Source organism: Babylonia areolata, chromosome 11 (assembly GCF_041734735.1).
Source record: "Babylonia areolata isolate BAREFJ2019XMU chromosome 11, ASM4173473v1, whole genome shotgun sequence".
Taxonomy (NCBI): Eukaryota; Metazoa; Mollusca; class Gastropoda; order Neogastropoda; family Buccinidae; genus Babylonia; species Babylonia areolata.
This window is the reverse complement of record NC_134886.1, coordinates 8,338,981-8,363,049: the sequence shown is the minus strand read 5'-3', so window position 1 is coordinate 8,363,049 and position 24,069 is coordinate 8,338,981. Positions and strand designations below refer to the sequence as shown.

The following is a 24,069-nucleotide window of genomic DNA, read 5'->3' as shown; positions in this document are numbered from 1 at the left end:
TTTTCGTGTGAGCTTAGTCACGAACTGTTACAATGATTTCATGAAAATAAAAAATATGTTTATACATTTATGAATCTATGCATTATCACTGCATATTTGTTTAAATAATAACTATGTTTTGTCTTGCTTTACCATTAACATTGACAACATTTTTATCAATCTTCGCTTACTCCCTCACTGAAGGAAAGCTACTCTCTTGTAAACTACCAAATGACGTTTCTATTTCCGAAGATTTCACGGCTGAGAGCGGTAGCGAGACGGCGCAGAAAGCGCCACTCGTCGAAGATGGCTGGGGTGAATCTTCAAGGAATTATGAAGCATAGTATATGGTAATGCTCACTTCAGTAAATGTTATGAAGCATTTTCATCCATTATTACGTTGCATTTGATTATGTTGAACATTTAGATGTATTTGCACGTTAACGTTGTTGTGATGGGATGCATGCTGTGTATTTTTTGTAAGATGTTGTACCGCCATTATAGTATTCTAAATTCCTGGACACTTTTAAACTATTAATATGCATTTTCCAATCAGTTATTCGGGTTTTGACTTGAAAGAACTCTTAATATAAAATTATATGAACTGACGCTTGTCAGCCCGCCATGTTTGAGGCCGTTCATACTTCCGTACGCGCGCGCACAAGAGTGTCACATGAAAACGAAACCGTACCCCTCACCCCCACCCCCCGCCCCCTCCGCGCCTCCCCTCGCCCCTGCCGCCAGTTTGGGAATACATCATAGCAGCTCTAAATAAAAAGAATAATGATGATATATAAGCAAATAAATGTAAAACATGCAGACACACATACACATGCACAACAGATATGCAACACACATGCAGTTTCACAGATAAGAAAGCACAAACAAATACACATAAACATACACGAGCCCGGACACACACACACACACACCATCTCCCAAATTACCCTGCACCCACCCCCCTCCAACCCCTCACCCTCCCTCCCCACACGCACACTTATACAAGCGCACACACTACCCCCACTCCCCACCCCCCATACAGACATATACAAATATAAGCACACCCGCACATTCCAATATTCCATTGCTCCCACGATACAGACATGCACACACACACGCACATCATCCTCTACACACACATACACGCATGTGCACAGAGCTCTCCTGACACGTGTACACTTACACACTCACTCACGCACACAAACACACAGACGTGCACAGCACTGCATTCACTGAAACCCATTAAAATTTTTACCATGCTGCAGTCTTTAAGTTCCATCAAGCTGCAAAGTCATGAAAATAAAGCTTACCATACTACTGTATTAGAGGTAGTATGTTCTTTATTCATTGTGTTCTTGACATGATGGTGAGCATAATTTATTTACGCTTGCATGTTCAATGCTGTGCGCACATGCTTTTGTGTTGTAGATTTGTTCAATGAATCGTATCATTACTGTATTGTGTCCTGTGCTTTGATCAGACGCACAATTAGTTATGTCCTATGCTCTGATACTGAGTAGTTTTTGTGGACAGTTTTGAGATTTACACCAGCATACAGTTCAAATCGGTATGCTGAAGAGATTTATTTCCATTATTGTCCTAGAGGAGAGGAATGATTTATTGACTAGAGTAGAATATTTTCTTTCGTAGTTGTACTGTATAGCTTCCTTTTAGTTTAATTTTGACTTCGTCCCAAATGAAATTTCACATTATATGTAGCATCAATTCTTTCACTGCTGTGTGGAATGGAAGAAGGATGAAGCATGTAACTCTAAAAATTAGGGGTACTTGGAATTTGTTGCCTAGAACATTTAGCAGTAGGTGTTATGAAATCTCTGATGCATTGACATTTTGTTTTGTTTTTGGGTATCATGATTTGTAATAGTAACTTTTAAGAAATATTGATAATGAGTTAGTGTTTTTGTTTTTTTATTTGATAATAAACTTCCCCGATATGCATATTGTTTAACATGAATTTATTACTTATGCGTTGCAATGGTTTTTTTCCAATTGTTGCAGCATGGTGTGCGACTTTTTCTACCCTAACATGGGAGGGGTAGAGAGCCACATCTACCAGCTGTCCAGCTGTCTAGTGGACAGAGGACACAAGGTTGTGATTGTGACACATAAATATGGAGACCGCTGTGGTGTTCGATATCTTTCCAATGGTCTCAAGGTGAGATGGGCCATGCAGTGAATCGCTTTCCACTTTGTGAGGATGTTATTCATGTGGGCTTGTTCAGTTGCAACTGAAGTTTGTTGTTCAAGTATATTTTTATGTATAGTAAGATAATAGATAAACGTCATTCTTTTACAACCTGGATGTAGGGAAGTGTTTTCATATTAAACTGAATATCTAATGAGGAAAACATTTCTTTCATTTGCGTTCGGATCAGCATCATTTGCAATTATTTTCCACTTTCATATTGTTATCAGATTAACAAATAGTTGGATTACGGAAGAAAAAAAAAGGTAGAAAAAAATTTTGATTGATTGGCCTAAGCAACAGTGCCAGAGACAGTGGGCTGTTTGCAGCATCACATATCGCATGCACCCCTGTGGATATTTTGGCAGCTACTTCAGCACCAGGCATGATAAATAGCAGCACATCTGTTGTGTCGAGTCTACACAAATAACGCTTCCTTTGGCATAAAATATAATTGATAAGTGCTCAAGCTTTGTAACAGTTTGACTGAAATGGATCTTACTAAAGTATGATTTTATCTTTGAAAAGTTCAGGACAATATTAGAAATTCAATCTGTTTGTAATTTAAGGGGAAACTATCACGAAAGAAACTTGTGTTTTGCTTAAATGTTCTGACAGTCTGGTCTGGTTTATGTGCAGATATATTACCTCCCAGTGCCACCTTTTTACAACCAGTGTATCTTACCCAGCCTCTTCACAACATTACCTCTGATGCGGTCTGTCTTCATTCGTGAGAAGATCAGCATCGTCCATGGGCATTCTGTAAGTATGAGTGAAATGAAAAGCTGGTTATAAAAGAACAAATTAGTGTTTGATGATTTATATTTTCATCATTTCTCCATTATTATCTATCTTATCTTTTTTTTTTTTTAAGTGTTTATCATTTGGAATGGTTTGATTGCTGATAGAAAAATCTGCCTTGAGATGTGTTTTTGTGTTCCGTGTTTTGATTGAAAGTTATTCAAAAAACAGGAACATAGTCTCATTGATTGGCTGGGTACCTTTGAACAATTGAATAAGATTCAGTTGGGAAAAAAATGTATCTATATCCATTTAAAGTTACATGGAAATTGAGGCAAAGAGCAGTTTGTAAATGATAGGCTTGAAACAAAAGTTCACAATACCTTTAGTGTCATTTTTATTCAAAATTGAATTAGAAATAGCTCTGATTCTAATTCAATTTTGAATAAAAATGACACTAAAAATGTTACGAACTTTTGTTTAAACAGTGTATAAAATGTTTTCACACATTAAAATTAGCTGTGACATTACCCACCCACCACCCACCCCCAAGGGGGGAAAAAGTATAAACCATTTTCACAAATTTCAGTAATTTCACAGGCTTTTTCAACTCTGGGGCATGAGGCGATGTTCCACGCCCGTACAATGGGTTTGAGGACAGTCTTCACCGACCACTCGCTGTTTGGCTTTGCGGATGCCAGTTCCATCCTTACAAACAAAGTGCTCAAGTTTTCCCTGGCTGATGTGTCCCATGTGGTGTGCGTGTCACACACAAGGTGGGTGGTCTGTCACAGCTTTCTCACTCCACCAGAATATTGTGTGTGAAACTGGTTCCATGAGTGTATTAAATGTTGAAACTGGTATTTAATTACACATACTTGACCATGACCCACCAGTGCAGACTCCAGCAGGGGTCTGATTCTTGTCCTTTGCAAACTACTACCCGCCTATGCAGAGAAAATGAAAGTAGCTACGGCCGATAACCTCCCGAAGTAGGTTACGTCCCCTTTGCATCCCTAACGCCCTCTTTTTCCGGCAGTCATCTTGACTCCTGACCCTGTGCTCTTCATATGGCTAAGTTTTTTGTATTTCTCTCTGTCTATCAATTCTTTGACACTCATGTTTTGTATCTGACGAAGATTTGTATCAGGGTGTTAAATGTTGAAACTGGTATTAATATTTTCATTTGAATTTTGTAGTGGACATTATCTGGTAAGCTGGCCATCACATTTTTTTTTCTCTGTGTATATTTTTTTTTCTTGCAAAGAAGGCTCTTTTCACTTGGAGCTGTATTTTGCAATTCAGGCTTGTAAACAAAGGTTTTGAAAAAAAAATTGCTTACTTTAAAAACTGTCTTGGTGATTCAATAGAGTTTGATTGCTGCTGTCTGTAATGTCTGTGGGGGGATGTCTGTCATTGTACTATCGCTGATGATGGTGGTTGTTTTTTTTTTCCTCTATTTGGTGTGCAGCTTGCCTGCATCATCAGAGTGAGATGTGTGTGTGTTTATATTGTGTTTCAGCAAAGAGAACACAGTGTTGCGTTCCAGAATATCGGCTCATGAAGTGTCAGTCATCCCCAACGCTGTCGATGCCACCATGTTTGTGCCTGACCCCAGTAAACGCACTCCTGGCAAGAGTGAGTTGACTGCATGACAGTGTGTTCCTCGACAGTTTCTTAAACCTTACAGTGTCACGATAATCTGTTTCGTTTTGTTTAATCTCTTGGTATGGCTGATTTAATCTTCAAAATGTAGATTCATTACTTTGAGATAAAGTTATTCTTTTGTGATGGTTCAAAACATTAGTATGACAGGGCCACTTGGATTGTCTGGAAAATACCATTTAAAAAAACAACAGAAAAATTTCGGAAACATTCCGAAATAAGCTGTGTCAAAGTTTTTGAGAACAAGTAAAATGGTTTAAGAAGATGAGTGTGAAAGGCAGTGGGAAAAAGGTATTTTTTATAATGAAATATTTTTTTCCAAGGATTGAGTGGTCTAAGACACTGGCATTCACATTGGATAGAGGCATATGCCATCATTAGACATGATTAATGGGGAAAATTCAAAGGTGATTAGTAAGGTGATATTGAGAACAACAATTGAGTTTGAAATATTTTATCATATTGTGTAATAAATGATCTTGTGTGTGTGTGTGTGTTGACAGTCACTGTAGTGGTGATCAGTCGGCTGGTGTACAGAAAGGGAATGGACCTGTTGGCTGGCATCATTCCCCTCATCACTGCCAAATATCCTCATGTCTCCTTTCTCATAGGTAAATACTGTGTGTGTGTGCGCGTGCGCGTGCATGTGTAAAGCTACAGATGGGTGGGAGGACCAGTGTTTTCTTCATCAGGTTAATAGCAACGTCAGTGATAAGCGTTTATATTCTGGATGACATACACACACAAGTGTTCCAATCACTAAGTTTGTTGATGGCAGCACAAACTACAATTATCTGTAATGTATTGAAGTCTAGTTGTGTAAGCATCAGAAGTATCTTCTTCACAGTCTGCTATGATCTACAATGAATTTGAAGTGTAGTCCAGTTATCACAGGCACACACTAGTGTGTTCATCATTAACTTCAGTTAATGGCAGCATAGTCAACAATTAAGTACACTATAGTTGATAAAGTGTGCGTTGTCCAAATGGGCTTGGCTGGTACAAGTGTATTCATCACAAAGGTAATGACGTCACAGGCAACACATTTTCACTTTACCTTTCGGAGTGTGTGACGACTGTTAGTGTGATGGGCTGGAGCGAGTGCTGCTGGTGTAATCTAGTTGGGTCAGACACACACAGGTGTAGTCATCACTGCCTCAGAGGCAGCACATTGTACAAGTCTTCACTGCCCCTCACTTTGTGCGACTGCTGCTGACAGGGGGTGACGGGCCGAAGCGAGTGCTTCTGGAAGAGGTGAGGGAGCAGCATGACCTGCATGACAGGGTCACCTTCATCGGGTCGCTCAACCACAGCCAAGTCAGAGAGGTGGGTGTCTGTGTGTGTGTGTGTGTCCCCTCTTCTTTTAGTTTGGTGTGTGTCAGGGCGTGGTGTTGCTTGTCCTTTGTTTGATAGTCGTGTCCGACTGTGACCATCAGGACAGCAGATGACGCAGTTGCTGTCCGGACTATCTGGGCTAGATCATAGGAACTAAACAAAAACTCTGTTCCATCACAACTGACACAATCAAACTTGGCAGTACGTCCATCCCTCTTTCCAGTTCAGTCAGGAACCTCGGCGTTGTCCTTGACAACACACTGTCCATACAAAAATTTATCAGTCAGACATGTCAATCCTGCTAGTCAATTGCGGCGGATCAGTTCCTTGTCGTTTCTCTCATTCTCTCTCGCCTTGACTACTGTAACTCTGTCTGGTTTGCCTGCTTTATCCATTCAGTCCCTTCGGTGCATACAAAACTCTGCTGCCCGACTCGTCCTCAGAAAGAAAAGATCTGAGCACATCACTTCTCTTTTGCAACATCTCCACTGGCTCCCTGTCTCACACAGAATAAAGTACGGGATCGGCGCTCAATGTTGTGGGTGTGTTCATGGGTCGGCGCCTTCCTGTCTCTGTGGCTGCTTTCGCCTCTGCACTCCATCTCGCTCACTGTGGTCGGCTTCGGATCCACTCTGTGCATGCCCAGATTCGGGCTCTCGTCTGTTGGCTGCCGTTCTTTCTCTGTCTCTGGACCTTGCGGCTGGAATGGGCTTCCTCTTTCACTTCGTCAGGTCTCCACACTCAGCTCTTTCAGGTCTGGCCTTGGGGCCCACCTCTTCCCAGGGTGGCCTCCCTTCCCTGCCTCTTCCTTGTCTTCGGTTTCTCCAGTTTTGGAGTTATGCATGCGTGTGAATGACTGGTGCGAAAGCACTTTGATTTGTCTCTGCACAAGATTCAGCGCTATATAAATACCATTATTATTATTATTATTATTTTATTATTATTTTCACTACACATACTTTACCGTGACCCACTAGTGCAGACTCCGGCAGGGAGTCCAATTCCTGTCCTGTGCAAACTACTATCCGCCTATGGGGAGAAAACGAAAGTAGCTAATTTCCTTTATAGTGGAGACTGTCTTATAGTTTACTGCGGTGTTGATTCGACATCATTTTGTAGTTGCATATCTGTCTCCAAAGATTAATTTTTGGGGGGCAGAATTCTTGTTTAACTCTACTTAATGTTTTGTTCTGTTTACTTTTAGTATTGCTTTTTTAATGTAGTTTAAAAAAAATATATAAATAAAAAAAGCTTTTGCGTTTTTTTTTTTCTTTCTGTGATGATTGACATTTGTTTCATTGTTCTTGAAAGTCACTCTTTGTTTGAAAGATATTTATGAAGATTAATGAATGAATGTTTCCTGTTTGAAGAATTCACTTGAAATAAATAGATAAAAGGTTTTAAAAATAAAGGATGGATAAGCTTACTCCTACCTGAAATGCTGTTTTGACGAGACAGCCGTGTTGTTGTGCAGGTTCTGTGTCAAGGAGACATTCTGGTCAACACATCACTGACTGAGGCCTTCTGTATTTCCATTGTAGAGGCTGCCTGTTGTGGGTAAGTATAGTTTTACATGCATACTTGGTTGATAAACGTCTTTCTCCATTTTTTTTACTCACTTGTGTGAACAAAGTGAGTATGTTTTAACCTGGTGTTCGGTTGTCTGTGTGTGTGTGTCTGTGTGTCCATGGTAAACTTTAACATTGACATTTTCTCTGCAAATACTTTGTCACTTGATGCCAAATTTGGCAAAAAAATAGGAAAAAATCAGTTCTTTCCAGTCATCTTGTTTAACTCTCTCCATACGAACGGCGAAAGAGACGACGTTAACAGCGTTTCACCCCAATTACCATCATCAAAATATTGCAAGCGGAAGGCTCTTATACTGAAGAGGTGAATGTTGACAAAGAATACCACAATTCTGACGACGGAAGCTAAAGGTTGGGTCATTCAGACACCCACTGGACATTTGAAGGGTCTGTGTAGAGGAGAAGAGAGGACTGGCCGTACTGAGTGAGTTAAAACAATATTGCACCTCTGGGATGGGCACAAAAAAATTTAAAAAAAGAAGCCTAATTATATGCAAACTGCATTTACTGTTATATTTATATTTTTTTTGTGTTCTCTAAACTTGGCACTTTGACCTCTTATTCTGACACAACAACAAGATGAGTCATTATCATTTTTTGTTCAAACAGGAACTTCTTTTGCTAAGCATGGAATTTTTATTTATTTTGCAAACGTTTTGGTGCAGATAGTAAAAAGGGAAATTACTCTGTAATTAAGGCTTGGAGACGTAATTTATCACAAGTGAGTCTTGAAGGCCTTGCCTCTCTTGTTTTTCTTTGTTGTTGTAAATTTTTGAGGTTTGCAAATATGAAAATATGTATTTTTTGTATATGATGATGGTAAGTAAGCAATCAGTCATCACATCTGTCACTGCTGGTTCTTGGAATGCGACCATAGAAATGTGAACTTAGTGCACACCTGCTGTCCTTGTTTACTGGCGTCTGATACGTGTACATAAACAGTCATGTGGATACACAAATATGCAAACAGGACTACACACTCACGTCTGTTCACAGTTGTGTAACATGTACATTGCTGTATTTTACCCACTTGATAAACATAATTTTAAAATAAAGAAAATATTTTGATTCCACAAAAAGGCAACAAAAACTATTTAACTTTACAGTCTTTTTTTCTTCTTCTTTTTTCAAGTGAAAACTGGTGAAAGGCGAAGTATTTTTAACTCATTTGTTTTTCTGTACCATTTCAGACTTCAGGTGGTGAGCACAAAAGTTGGAGGTGTACCTGAGGTGTTGCCACCTGATCTCATCTACCTGGCTGAACCTAATGTGAAAGGTCAGTAAAGGGACAGTTGTGACTGCTTGACAAGATGTAAGAAAAATGAGCAGGTGGTGGCATTGGCTCATTTCACTTTCGAGTTGATGAGCAAGGCTTTCTCCTCTGGACTAGGTTTGTGATGAGCCTCTCACCGAGAAACACGTGCTCCTTGACTGTTGGGATCTGCATTACGTTAGACAGAGACATTACACGGCGGTTTCTTTGAAGACCTTGTTTCGTGATGTCCCTCCGTGGGCGCTGATGGACTTCTTAAAAGAAGTGAACATTTTTAACCAGATTTGAAGGTTTTAAACTATGGACGTTTTTTTTTTTAAACTTTGGAGTGGAAAATTTGAAGTGGTGACTCGTTTTGATTATTTGTTTTTTTTTACCCTTGTAGTAGTTATTAACGCGGCAATAGCCTTGAGATGGCCTTAGTGGTCGGCGAGGCTCTAAGCACCATAATTTCATTTCATTTCATTTCTCTGGACTGGGTTGCATGAGAGATCTTAGCAGCGCAAAGTTTGCTGAGCAGAAAGAAATTTCATAACTCCAGTGCGAATTCCACATACTTCGCAGTGTTTTTAACTAAACGAGCTTCATGCTGTCAAGATTGGTTATGCGTTTTCTGTTTTGGATTGGATTTATGACATAGAGATATTTAGGAGCAAAACTGATTGTATCTTTCGTTCTTTGATACTGTTTGGATTGTAGAATATCCAGAATGGAATGCCTTCAATACCAGGTGTATCAGGGTTATAGGGAATATGCAGAGTAGATAGTCTATCAAAAAGTGCAAAAATGAATTGAAAATCACATACAGACACAAAATACAGCAGGAATTTTGGTATATGTGTATGCATATTTGTGTATGTACATTGGCGCACATATGCACAAACAAATGAAAACACACACACACAAACACATCAACATCGTAACTTATGATGACCTATCCAACATGAATTATGCTGTGTGACAGCCCTGGCAGAAGCCCTGGAAAAGGCCATAGAGGATCACCAGCTGGGCCGAGCAGTGTCGCCGTGGGATGCTCACCACCGCGTGAAGCACATGTACACCTGGACAGATGTTGCTGAACGCACAGAGAAGGTGTACAATAGGGTCAGTGCTTCAGCGCTCAGAGACACCAGTGCTCGTCTTCAGAGGTAAACTTTTGTAGTTGTTTTAAAGTTCTTTAGTGATTTTGGATCTTGGTATTTTGGTGTTGAGCAAAGCAGTCCTTCACATGTTCTGCACACAGAAATTGAGACACACATATGACATACTGGTGAGAATTAAGTACACATATACTGTTGTGGTTAATGCATGTTTACCTATGTGTGAGTATCAAACTGGTACACTGTGAACTGTACTAATGATGCTCTGTTGGTGTATTGCAATGTGAGCTAAGTTCAGATGCATCTGTGTTTATATTGCTAATTTATTGGAAATATTTATGAATGTGTGTGTGTGATGTGCCCTCAGATGAATGATGAAACGGTTTTGTGTCAGATGCTAAGACTGTAATGTGTGTGTGATTTGTGCTCTGATGATGACGGTAACCGTGTTGTGTCAGGTACTATGACTGTGGTCCCCTGGCTGGCAAGCTGTTTGTGCTGGCAGCAGTTCTCAACCTCTGGTTCCTGGCTCTCCTGACCTACGTCATGCCGGCAAAGGTCAGTCAGTGTGTGCGCTGATTTTTTCCTTACCTTACATCAAAGCATGGTGGTGGTAGTTCAACCACCTGGAGAGGGCGCCATTTCAGAAATGAAAATACATCAGTTCTTAAAACCAGTTAAGGGGAAATCAAAATAATGGTAACGGTTCAATAAATAGTGATAAATGAATGTGAAAGTTCAGTTTAGATATTGTTTTGTCAGTCCATGTTCAAGATAAATCAGTTGGGAATGTTATTTTTACCTCAGATGTTAGCATATGTGTATGAAAGCTGCTCCAGTATGTTGTTCTTTTTTTTAGTGTCAAAATGTGAATGAAGTTGGAAAATCATTGGCGTCTGTGTGTGTGTACGAGTGTTTGTGTCGCTTGTTCTTTTCAAGAAAGGAGACAAATGGAGTTAACTCTGTCCATATGAACGGCGAAAGAGACGACGTTAACAGCGTTTCACGCCAATTACCATCATCAAAATATTGCAAGCGGAAGGCTCTTATACTGAAGAGGTGAATGTTGACAAAGAATGCCACAATTCTGACGACGGAAGCTAAAGGTTGGGTCATTCAGACACCCACTGGACATTTGAAGGGTCTGTGTAGAGGAGAAGAGAGGACTGGCCGTACTGAGTGAGTTAATGTGTTTGTGTTTTTCAGAACATTGAGAAAGCGCCGGAACTGAAGATCCCCAAAAAATGATTTCTTCGAGGGATCTCTATGCCACTGCAGTCCTCCATTCTTCAGCATCATACAGTTAACAGCTAAGATTTTTGGATTTTTTTAATAATTGATGTATACTGGATAGAAAAATAATGAAAAAACATAGTCATAGGAAATTGGAGACATGATAGAAGAGATGTATAAACACAGCATAAAATTTCAAAGCTCTCTTCTTTATTCTTCTATATTTGCCAGAGGAGGTACAAAAAAGGGATACATTTTGATGATGTAATAACTGAGGGTGGTAGAACATGCATACTGGTGAAATTTTCACTGGTGTTGAAAAAAAAGACCATTTTTCACGCAAGTCATATTTAGAATCCCTGTTGAATGTAAATGAAGAATGAATATTAGTAGCACCAGGAAGGAGGGTGGCGCAGATTTGTTTGAGCAAAGACAATATGAGATGCTGATTGCCAGCTGGGGCATGTGTCCTGAGCCACCACTGGCTGGGTGATAGAGTCAAGCGGTGTGGCCAATGGAACTGCAACTGCCAAGGTTGTAGGGTCCATGCATGCACCTGCGGTGTGGGCTGGGGGCAGTGTCGGTGCTGGGGAGGTAACTGTGGCGCTCACTGGTGGGGGTGCCGAACCAGTGGTTGCCTCCCTTGGATCTGAAACTCGGAGCGAGGGGGAGGGTGCACACGTGTGGGCGTGCGTGTCCCCTAGTGGTCCACCTTCCTACCTACCAAGAGGGAGGGCTCCCCTACCCGCAACAGTCGCAGTTGGACGCGAGACTGTCGCGGCATGCCGCGTGAAGTGTGCGCGATCTGTGGCCACGGCCGCCATCACAGACGTATAACATATCAGGGCTGGCCGAGTGTGTGAAGTGGAGGACGTAAGTCCGTGTTGGAATCCCTGAGAGGGAGCACACTCGGTTGTTGAATTTATGGGCAAGAGGAAAAGGATAGAGGAAGGTGACTTGAGCACTGCCGACGGGCAGGGCCGAGAAAACATGGAGCGCGTTGAGACCAAGCGCGGATCGATTGCATGAAGAGAAACGATACCACTGACCTGAGAATCATACCGCGAACCCTGAGAAGCCGCCGGAGGAGGTGGTGGAGGAATGGAGTCGATTAGAGGGAGTGGACGAGGTGGGGGGTTCAAGTTGGAGACAGAACCAGAGGTAGAGGGCCCAGAGTGTCTGTCAGTCAATTTTGATCGCAGCTTATTCTTAGCTCGATGGCCCAGTCGAGCCAAGTAGTTTTGTGGCCTGTTGTTATTCATGATCGGACACAAAAAGAGAGCGACAAAGAATCGATAGACCGGCAGAAATTACGAAAAAAAACTTAGCCGCATGCAGAGCACAGGAACAGGAGTCAAGATGGCTGCTGGAAAAAGAGGGCACTAGTCAGGGATGCAAAGCAGAGGTAACCTACTTCGGGAGATTATCGGCCTTAGCTGCTTTTGTTTTCTCCGCATAGGCGGATAGTAGTTTGCACAGGACAGGAATCAGACCCCTGCCAGAGTCTGCATTAGTGAGTCACGGTAACTATGTTACTTCAACATAATTTTAGGCAGAAAATTTCCTTTAGCCTCCACAAACTACAAGTGCACTCACATCAACCATATTTTACTAAAAAAAAACACAGACTTTTTTTGTCATGGAATCAGCAGCTGACAACACTTGACCAAAAATGATTCAGTGTCTGTCTATTTCTAAAAGTCAGCATAGTTTTTGGTGGTGTGGTATACTTGAAAACATGTGATGTCTTTCCCCTGGCACAGTTTTCACAGAGAGCAGCACCACACTTAGCACATCAGTTTGCACTATGTTGTAAACTTATTTTGTAAAATCAACTTTCTTACAAAATAAAACAGACACAAGATGGCGGGATCGCGGTAAGGGGAATTGTATTGAAAAGACAGACTTCGTCTAATTACCAGAATACAAGCGAACGAAACGAAAGCATAGAACGATTTACAACACACTATGTCTACATTTGACACTGGGCTGGCGTTTTTTGTGCGTGCATCACAAACATGGCAGTTCCTGTAGTTGTTTTTTTTTCCACTGGGTACAGGAAAGACTGTGGAAAACTGACCACCAGTGGTGATGACATGGGTGCAGGTGGAGGGTTTGGGGAGGGATCCTCTGGAGCAGAGGGGCCAGGCTGGCCAGCATCCAAGGCAGCAGCAACACCAGCCTGGTGATGTGTACTCAGATCATTGCCAACAGACACAGTGAATTCTTTCAGAGAGATCTTGGGTAGTTTCTGGCACTTGACATAGGGGACTGACCTCAGATCATTGCCAACAGACAAAATGACGGACAAGAGATCAAGGAAAACAGCTCAGTTCCTGCTGACTGGCAAGGTCAAGTTTGGTTAGATTGCGACCATGGCGATCTTAACTACAGGCCTACTCAACGCGCGACTGGGGGCTTGGACTGGGGGCTGACTGGGTACAAGCTACTGAACATCAATTGCAGCTGTTTTTCATGTCCATATCCAAAGAAAGTTCATTGTTTTGGTTTATACACTTGCAGAATGCATCTTTTTGGTAGTTTGATGCATTTTGATATATATATTTTTTTATTAAAGTTTATTTCTATGTTTTCGTTTGAATTGGATTCTGTTTGCCAATGTAAGGTGTAGCAAGTTGCTTACATGTTCAGGTTGATATTTTTGTAATCTTGGCAATTGGCATGTTCAAACCATGCATGATTTCCATAATTTATGGCCAAATTAACTGTAAATGTGCTACCCCCCCCCCCCCCCCCCCCCCCCCCACCGATACAAACCGACCCTCATTTTAAGTTCATGCGGCAATGTCACAGTATTAATTAATCCATTCATAAAAGGACAAAGGAACAAACACAGAAACAAAAAGAACAGTTCAAATACAGACAGGTACAAACAGCAGTCAACACTAACCTGGTATACTCGAATGATTATCACTATGATGTCTCGGAGAGTTTCAGTCTCTTGAGGGCAGGTTCCTTCGTCGAACGGGGTGTGGCATCTCTGCAGTAGTTTTTGATGAGGATGTTGGCTACTATCCTAGCATGTCTCTCCTTCATGTGAAACTCGTACATGTCAGACAGGGCCAGGGCTATCCTCATGAATGAATGACGGCACACAGAGTTCTTGACCACATTGAAGATGATGAAACTAAAAATTGTCCATTGACAGGCCCTGTCAGACGGCACCTTTAGACCTCCTCTGTCAAGTGATTTTGTGTACTGGCCATATTTATCAAAGTAAAAAGATGTTTGTCCCTCTTCATAGTCAGTGTCTTTTCTTGTGACATAGCCAGCGATGTATACAAGCACTGACTTGTTCTCGTCAGAGACCAAGTCCTCTAGCGTCTCAATGTCATCTACCGCCTGGCATGCCTTCTCATCTTGTTCAAGATTGAACACACAGTCAGGGCAAGAGTGCCCTGGCTCCTCCACCTCAAGGGCTGCCTCCGCTTCAAGGGAGAGAAGGAGCCTGGACCTGTTGATGTTGGTCTTCTCTATGATTTGCTGGACGTTGATAAAGTATGTCCCCCCTGACCCCTGGCGCAGCTTGCTAAATTCTTTCTCCAAGGGATCAGTGGAGAACTGTCCAAATAGAATGTAGTCGTGGGCAGGAGAGAGAAGGAGTTGTCTACACAGGCTGACTAGTCCATTGCAAGTGTGATGCACTGCTCTCGCGGTGTCCCGTGTCAGCTGTTTCTGTCGCTTCCCCTGCTTGCCAGACATCTCTAGGGCCATCTCTCCAAATTGAAGCACAGTATTAAGTCTCTCATCGTTAGGGTTGCTGATGGCAGCCTGCAGTGGATCTCTCCGCCGATCATCCATGAACTCGGACTTAACGTTGACAATTTTCCACCACGTCAGCACCTTAAGTATGAAGGCCGCAGTGTCCTTCACCTCATCAGTCTGTTCCAGTCTAGGGTGGTTCAGCAGGGCTTGGTGGGTCTTTTCGCTGAAAACCTTCAGACAGGTAGACACCTTCTGCCTCTCGATGGGTTTTGGTGAGACAGCCACTTCGTCCAAGTCTGACATCTTCACCAACGAGTCACACTCGAGCTTGTAAAGGTTGACAAGGTGTCTCCACTTTGCTGTCCTCTGCACACCATTGTCTTCAAAAGTCAGCTCTCCTGTAGCCTCAGTGAGCCAGTTATTACGGAGATTCTTCAGCAGATGGACGTAATCATACAGCAAAAAGACACCTCCTGCAGTTTCCCAAGGCCTGTGGGGGTCACCAGCAAGCATCTTGAACAGGGCTTGATTGTTCCTATTCCCGTCACAGATGACTGCCTTTACATTTCCACCAGCACAGTTGATGGCCTCCAGACACAGCTGAACCTGGTCGTGCAGAAACTGCGAGTTCAATTTTGATACTGGCAAGATCTTTGACAAGAACTTTGGGCCGCCAAACATACACGAAACCATCATGCCCAGCACAGTCTTTGCAAGACACTGAGGGTTGTCCACACTGCGGCCAAACACTCGCCCACCATGGTATAGCATGGACTTCTTTACATACACCTCATCCTGCAAAAGAACACACATTTTCTGTCTGTCTTGTAGATTGGCGAATACTGCACTGGAGAATGTTGTCTCATCTAATCTTGCCACTTTGGAAGTTATCCGAGTCCATGTATGCACAGATGGGAGTTGCAGATCATGGCGCAGGGTCTCGTACAAACACCGTGATGTGGCAAAATAGGTGAATGCTCGGATGATGACAGCAGGTGTGTACATTGGCTTCCCTACTTGCTGTGATCCCATGGCCTGCATCTGCTGTTGGATGATCACTTTCTTGTGGTCCATTTCTAGACAGTTCAAAAATCTGATACTTTCCTCTAGTGCTGACCAAGTCTTCAGTGCGGTGATTCTGTTCTTAGACAGGGTTGTAACAGTACACTTCACACCCAAGTGGAAAGTCTCAAAGCTCTGGTCTTGTGCAATTCTGGTTAAAAATAAATAAATATATATAATATTAATAAATATTTCTTCTTGTAAGGCGCTGTTCTCCTCAGTGAGGACTCACGGCGCTCACATTCACACACACACACACACACACACACACACACCATACATTCACACACACACACACATACATTCACACACACACACACACAGAGTGACATACACACACACACACCACATACATTCACACACACACAAACACACCACATACATTCACACACACACACAAATACACATGCACCTAAGCTCCTTGCACACACCACATACATTCACACACACACACACACACACACACACACACACTGACACACACACACATGCAATATGTGACAACTATCCGAAGGCTACATGAATACTTTGGTAAAAAGGTGAGTTTTTAGAGTGGATTTAATCTATGTGAGTTATTATTGTTGGGTTTTTTTTTATCAGTGGGGAGTGAATTCAAATTTGGGGGCTTGAAAACTGAAGACTCTCTCACCTTGTTACAAATAGAGGAATCCCATTCACAAATTTCCTGGCTTGAATATGAAGCACAGTCTCGTCCATGTATGAAATCACAGGTGCAGGCAAATCCGGCTCGCCGGACAACAACTTCTGTTTCAATTCTTCAAAAGTCACACTGTCTTTCAAGTTGAATGCCTCTTGCTGATCCTCTACCCTGTTCCTCACGGAACTTGAGGAACGTGTTGTTGAGCGAGGAGGGGGTGGTGGGGTAGGCACTTGACTTGATGGAACGTTAGGCCACACAGAGGGTGGAAATTTCGGTCGCAACTTTCCATTCTTTGAGACAGTTTCGAAGCCGGGGGGCCAGTGAAGTGCACAGATCACAGTATTCTTCGTCAGTACGAACTTGTCGTTTGGAATTCTTTTAATCCACGAGTCTTTGTCGCTTTCATTCGATGGAAATCGATAAACAGAAACTTTCTCCTTCTCGTCACAACCTTTTGCAAGATCGTAGTTCGTTTTGCAGCCGAATACACAACATTTCTTGCCCATTTTCACAATCAAACACGATGTAAACATGAGCCATTCAAATGAAAGGAAGTTGTTTGGAAAGACGGTTCACCACAACACACCGAACAAAACATGGAGCTAACTCGTCAAATACAACTAATATAAGTAATTTAATTAATGAAAGATAATTTTTATTAATACTATGAAGGGTATAATAGTGAAAAAAATGATAATCAAGTGGTTTTATGCGGACTGACGCGTTGCGTTACATTTTCCTTTGTTTTGCGGTAAATTGAATCATTTCCCAGCGCTCGCGAGCGCACGGCTGACTGCGCTGGCTGTTCAGCCCCCAGTCGCGCGCTGAGTAGGCCTGTAGTTGAGTACGCTGTGGAATAGACCAAAAGGATACCAGCGAGGCACACAGACCACGAAGTGATTGACTCGCCACTGCTCTGGCCTTTGTTGTTTGCCAAGAGTTGAGGACCACATGACAGCCAATGGGGATGCAGGGGCAGAAGCCGGGGGAGGTTCATCTGATGCCAACATCCGAGGACACACCCATCGGTGCAGGTGATGTCTGACTGTAAATCCACCAAATTTGGGGTAGACCGAATACACTTTGCACTTGAACACGCTGGCCAATGCATGTACCTGCCACATGCCCATGTAGCTTCCTGGTTTTAAGACATCTTCAATTTCTTGACCAAGAATGCTTTTGATGGCTGCTGGCGTGAGCACTTGATCAAGATACTGGTCCGAGTACATAGCATGTTGTTTTGCTAAGTAGTCATTGACGTGATGACCAAGCTGAAGGAAATCATTATCCAGATACAAGTCCATGTGTACTGCGAGTTCTAATGCAATCCGAATCCGCATTTCGTCAAAGTGGTCTTGCGTTCCATACGCCATCATTGACGCGCATCTGGGTAAGCAATTTCCATCGCCGAAAATGCAGATAGGTAGTAAAGGGGGAGCATCATATGGAAACCAAGAAACTGCGTCAGTGTCAACTGTATAGTTATCAATATTTGAATGAGCTGTCACTGGGTAGCTCTCAATTGCCTCTTGATAGCGGACAGCTATGTCAGTTATGTCCTCAATTGTCTCTGCGCCCGACAACTCTAACCAGAGAAATCGAAAAAGATCTTCTTTGGATAGAATTTCAGAGGGGATGTCAGTTTCAGCTTTGTCCGTTTCCTCTTCCGTCATCTCTGCAAATCCACTTTCTCTCTGACCTTTTTCAGTATCTTGCAATTTCTCTGTGTCATCATGTTGCATTTCCTCTTTGGTCTTTCTGCTTTTGCTTGACTCTTCTTTCCCTGTGGCGTGTTCACCCTCCGTCTGCATTGTCGTTTCACGTTCATTTCCTCTGTGTTGCCATTGTGTCTGTTTCTTACCCGTTGCTTCATCCTCTTCATGGTCTCCTGTCAATTTCGATTCCTTTTGCTCTAAATTCTCTGACTGACTGCAGTCCATCTTAGTTCCTTTCCTCTCTCTTTTGCCTTCTGTCTGAGTTGGATCTGTCGAAGACTGGCCCTGTTTATTGTCAACATTTTCTCCCACATCTTCAAGCTTGACATGACTTCCTTGCTTTTCCTTTGTTCCACTTTTGGAAAAGAAATGGGTGATTTTTGTTTGAGTACCCAATTGTGCAATGTGACTGTCTAGAGCACCTTTGAAATGAAGGAACGCTTTCATGACCTTGCCCTTGCCACCAGTCTGCATAAGATAGGTGTTTGTCTTGTGAACGTATTTCAGCACCTCCTTTCTTGTGACAGTTTTCTCTGCCTCTCCACAATCATCAGTATCTGAGTCAGAGTCCTGGCTGGTCACAGTTGCTGATGTTGATGCGCCTTTGCATGTTGCTGTCTCTTCAGGTCCTGACGTCATAATGTCCTGGTCAACAGTGAAGTATTCTGAAGGCGATATGTTCCACTCTTTGAAGAGGTTGGATAGCAGAGGTTCTGTGCTGCCGCTTGTCGATGGGCAATCTGGAATGCCTGAAGCACTGCTGCTTGATGATGGCTGTTCTTCTCCGTGATCACTTGGTGTTTTTTTTTTTTTACCCTTTCCTGCCTCTTCTTCGGCTGTGAAGCAAGCTTTGTGAAAGCAGTTCGTTATAGTAGAAGCTGTTACCATACCCCACGCCATTTTCAAATCTGACAAAGCATCAAGCAGTGTGATCTTGAAGTCAGTGGCATCAGCACCCCCATCAATGTGGCGTAACAACTTTGTCAGAAGCAGCTTTCGAAAGTGTACTTTCAGGTTTTGAATCACTCCTTGATCACAAGGTTGCAATTTGCATGTAGCATTTGGGGGAAGAAAGAGAAGTTCTGTTGCTTTCAAATGTCTGTCAGTCTTTGGGTGGGCTGGGCAATTGTCAATCACTAACAAAACTTTGCGGTTTTCGTCAGCCATTTTTTGGTCAAAGCTCAACAGCCAGTCATTGAACAAGGAAGAATTCATCCAAGCTTTCCTGTTTGCTCTGTACTTGACAGGTAGACATTTTATGCCCTTAAAGCACCGTGGGTTTTCGAACTTGCCAATAGTGAGCAATGGCACCTTTTCAGTACCATCCATATTGGCACAAACCATGACTGTCACACGTTCCTTTGACTTTTTCCCTCCGTAGCATTTGTTTGATCTAAAAGCATGAGTTTTGTCCGGAAGCACTCGCCAGTATACCCCTGTTTCATCAGCATTGAACACATCAGCAGGCTGGTATCGTGCAAGAGTTGGTTTGAGGACATCATTCACCCAGGCATCAGTAGACGCTTCATCAACCGATTCTCTCTCTCTCCACACACAGTTTTGAAAACTATGTTGTGTCGTTTCTTAAATCTACGCAGCCAGCCATCACTGCATTTCCATTCAACAATCCCAATCGTTTGCGCAATTTCTTCAGCTTTTACTCTCATGAAAGGCCCGGTCACAGGGACGTTCTGGGATCTGCACAAAACAGCAGATACTTGCTTTAGTTGTGCAGGCACGTTTAAGAGCAAACGCAATGCACACCTGACATGCAGTTATAGCAGGTGCGTAGGAACCATAGGGGCACTTGGGGCACGTTCCCCTTTCTCATATTTTGCAGAGAGGGCACTAATATGCCTGAGATATAGCGAAAAATAGATTTTCAGTTTTCAAGGTCGTAAGCCAAGGTTATGACCCTGATCTTGATAAATCTTTCATAGATCCCTTTCTAGTGTTGGTGCTCAGCCCCACACTTAACTTGAAGCTGCTATCTGAATTTGTTCTGGAGATATCCTTGAGACAAGCAGAAGAAGAAAAAAATGACCCTTCAATTTTTGGGGTCAAGTGATCTTTTTGACATTGACCTTGACATTGTTTGGAATACAATGGTCAGAAGCTCTGTGTGTGTGTGTGTGCGTGCGTGCGTGCGTGCATGTGGGTGTATGTTCGTGCATGCAGGCATTTATGTCTTCGTGTTTTTGTACGTTTTTGTGTGTTCATGCGTGCGTGTGTGCAGGCGTGCGTGGTCGCGCATGTGTGTGTGCCTGTGTGTGCGTGCGTGCGTGGGTGTGTGCGTGCGTGCATGTGTGTGTGAGAGAGGGAGGGAGGGGGGGAGAGAGAGAGGGAGGAAGGGGGGGGGAGAGAGAGAGAGAGAGATTGTACAACTGATGGTAAAGACATTTGATGCACAGATAAATGTTGTTCCACTTTACCTTGTATGCCGAAACCATTCCAACAGCTCCGTTTCGATGTTTTCGTGCTTCGCACATCGCATCCTCTTTCGTGCAGCTGTATCTTCACCTCCAAAATAACTGCTTTTATATTTCTCCTTGGAAGCCAGGATGGTTGCCAGAGTCGAGGGTGCAATGCCATATTCGTCTGCAATAAGCTTCCTCTTTTTTGTTGGATTTCTTTCAACTTCTTGAATTATATCAATTTTACGCTTCAACGACAGACCTTTGCGATGTGCAGAGGCCATGCTGGAACTGTCTGTAAACAAAGGCATGACCCCTCCCTCTTTTGTGTAGCGGTAGAATGTTAAGTTTTCTGTAGTCAGATTTTGTCAAGGATGAGGCCTGAATCGCTCATAATTCTGTTTATGTCAATGTCACTCTCGGTGATATCCTCGATGGTGACATCACCTGACTGCAAGGTGGTCACATGAGGTACCGGTAAGAGTGACATAGCGGTGTCTAACATACTATTTATGGTTTGGCTGAGGCCAGTGTTGTAGTGTCCATACAAAAGTCTTGTCACCTCTATTATTTGGAAATGATATTACTAAAACAGATGACATATTTGACTATATCATTCTAGTGGCGAAACATTTCATCTATAAATGCAAAATAAATAAAATCAAACCATGTATAAAGTACTTCCTTACAGACCTAAGAAACATACAAAACCGAAAAATATATACCGGTACACTCGATGGAAATAATGTCCATGGCATTTCCTAGAAAATGGTACCCATGCATAAAAATGATGGAAGGCAACGAGGAGGAGGAGGAATGACAACCACAAATGTAACGTTTGTTCTTTTTTTTAAAATTGTTTTTCTTTCATTTATTTACTTTTTTTATGCAGTGCATATGAGTTTATTTATTTTTCTGTATAAAAACAATGTTGTTGTTTTCCTGCTTTATAGTTTAATGTATGTATTCATTAAATGTTAAACTTGAATAAAAATGTTTATTATAAAAAATAATAAAAATAAAAATAAAAAAAGGCTTGTCACCTCTGTTATGCACGGAAACTGGCACGCCACCCATTTGCTGCACTTGTTCCCATGGATCAGAACGGTACCAGTGGTGTAGTACAGGGTGACCGTGATGAGTTTCTGGAGGCCGTAATTAATTTGGAGTTTGGTTTTCAAAAGGTTTGATGGAATACTGTTCTGATCTAATTTTTCTAAATTGGGTGAAATGTCTAACTTGAGTTCTTCGTTGTCTTTTGTCTGGTCTGACCAGTTGATGAAGAAACCTGGTCAACTTCCTATATCACTAACATATCTTTTGTGAAAAATGGCACGAATGGTTGGAATGAGACATGGGGGGGGGGGGGGGGGACTGTATGTTGCTTGTTTGGGGTCTATTTTGTGTTATATTGTATCGCTGGTACCTATTCAGGACAGGCACCTGAAGCCGCTATGATGGTTGACATGGTGAGCCATGCCTTTGCCGATCATGGTTCTTAGGTGTCTACGCTTTAGTGAGCATGTCCACTGACACTGGTGGCAATACTCAACACACGGCTTGTTCAAGTGGTACAGCTCCCACGTTGCCTTTGCTGCCTGTTACCTTCATGCAGTGTTGTCTGGTGTCCTGTCTTCTTCACACTATTGCAGTCCTGTTCCCTGCAGTGCCTGTCTTCTTCACTGATCACTAAGCTCTTCTCTGTTTGCACAGGCTCGGAAACAACGCTCATTAACAAGTCCATGGCCGAGCGTTAGTGACCAACCCCTATTCAGGGCACGGCTTGAGATGGCCTTAGCCGTCGGTGAGGCTCTAAGGACCATGATTTGATTTGATTTGGCAACAGCCATGGAAATTTGTTCAAAAAGAACCGCTGAGTCAGTGATTTGGCATCAAGTTGATGGTCAACCTCAGCAACATCCCCCCCTATTGCAGACAGGTTCTTGACCTAAGAGACAATCCACATAGAAGCAAATTGATATACTCACATTATTATTACTCGAGAATTAAAGCAGTTGTCTTTAGTCAGAGACCAAGTCCTATGCATTTCATGTAAACCCATTTACACAATAGGCTGCCTACTTGGGTACAGCCAACTGAGACCAGCCTACTGTGTACCAGCCATTCATTTCACATGTCAGTCAGTCTTTTGCTCGGCTTTCATGCACTTTTTTTTTTTTTTTTTTTTTTTTTTTCCCCAGATGGAGATACTGTTCTGCCCTGCACATCAGCCTGACAGCCCTGAGATGGCCCTTGTGGTTGATTTGGGCTGTAAAGAACATGAATTGATGAAAATAAAACCATCGGCCTATGGAGCCTTCTCTTCCAAATGATGGCTAAGAATGTAACATGTGAACAAGGTATGCATGCATTTGCTCATGGAATCTCAGTTCATAGTATCCTTAAGTCTTTTAGATAGTAGAATGAGAACAAGTGTTAACTTTGAGGACAAATCACTGGGGTCTCAAACCCATGATTCTAGTATCGCCAGGATCTCGAGTCCAACAGTTAACAACTGAACTATTCCGGCCCATGTTTTATAAAAAAAAATTTAAAAAGTGTAAGTGTAATTATTTTTTAAAATAGTTTAATGCATTTGCTTATTTAGGCTACTGTTTAAAACTTCTGATGGTTCTTGTTTATGAGCACACAACACACTTATTCTTTGTTTGAGGACAAAAAAGAAATAATGATTGATATTCAGTTATTCAAATATTCAGTTAGTAATCAAAATCAAATTACACAAATAATATGTATAGGATTCCTAAAGATATTGATAGCATATAATGTGCCTAAAGGACACACTGGAGCATTGTAAACACACACACACACACACACACACAGTGACAGAAACATAGCGCGCGCACACACACACACACACACACACGCACATGCACACTGCATGCACATGCACACACACACACACACACAGTGTGATAGGAGCATAGTTAACACACACACACACACACGCACATGCACACTGCATGCACATGCATACACACACACACACACACACACACAGTGTGATAGGAGCATAGTTAACACACACAGTGTGACAGGAGCATAGTTCACACACACACACACAGCATACACACACACACACACACATACACAGCACATTTTGGCTAAGAAGGCATGGGTTAATATTATAAATTAGGCCAATATCATGAAAAATATAGTCAGAAATTTGTGTAATTTGATTACTGCTGCATAAATTTCCTTTTTATAGCACACCATGTACTGAAAATATCCTTTTCCTGATTCATTTCAATGTATGTGAGAGAGAGAGAGAGAGAGGTTCAGAAAAAAATAGGCCTACCTTCCACAGAATTGACACAGAATTACTGCAGGACTGCCCTTTTCCTGCTGT

General features: G+C 42.3%; 1 protein-coding gene across 3 annotated transcripts; it reads left to right on the top strand.

Moving 5' to 3' along the window:
- Positions 1 to 241: 241 nt before the first annotated feature.
- On the top strand, positions 242 to 23,522 carry LOC143287489 (phosphatidylinositol N-acetylglucosaminyltransferase subunit A-like). Of its 3 annotated transcripts, XR_013055969.1 has the most exons (13): positions 242 to 329; positions 1,999 to 2,155; positions 2,825 to 2,947; positions 3,527 to 3,702; positions 4,449 to 4,564; positions 5,095 to 5,202; positions 5,811 to 5,917; positions 7,401 to 7,483; positions 8,706 to 8,791; positions 9,753 to 9,936; positions 10,347 to 10,446; positions 11,095 to 11,190; positions 22,901 to 23,522. XR_013055969.1 is itself a non-coding variant. In XM_076595507.1 (12 exons), exons 1-12 carry the CDS (start codon positions 286 to 288, stop codon positions 11,134 to 11,136), a joined length of 1,326 nt encoding a protein of 441 aa, XP_076451622.1. In that variant the 5' UTR covers positions 242 to 285; the 3' UTR covers positions 11,137 to 13,489. The 3 variants fall into 3 exon arrangements, 2 of the variants coding, with proteins under 2 accessions (XP_076451622.1, XP_076451623.1); XM_076595507.1 differs by lacking the exon at positions 22,901 to 23,522 and having other exon boundaries at positions 11,095 to 13,489; XM_076595508.1 differs by lacking the exon at positions 22,901 to 23,522 and having other exon boundaries at positions 259 to 294; positions 11,095 to 13,489.
- The last annotated feature ends 547 nt before the right edge of the window (positions 23,523 to 24,069 follow it).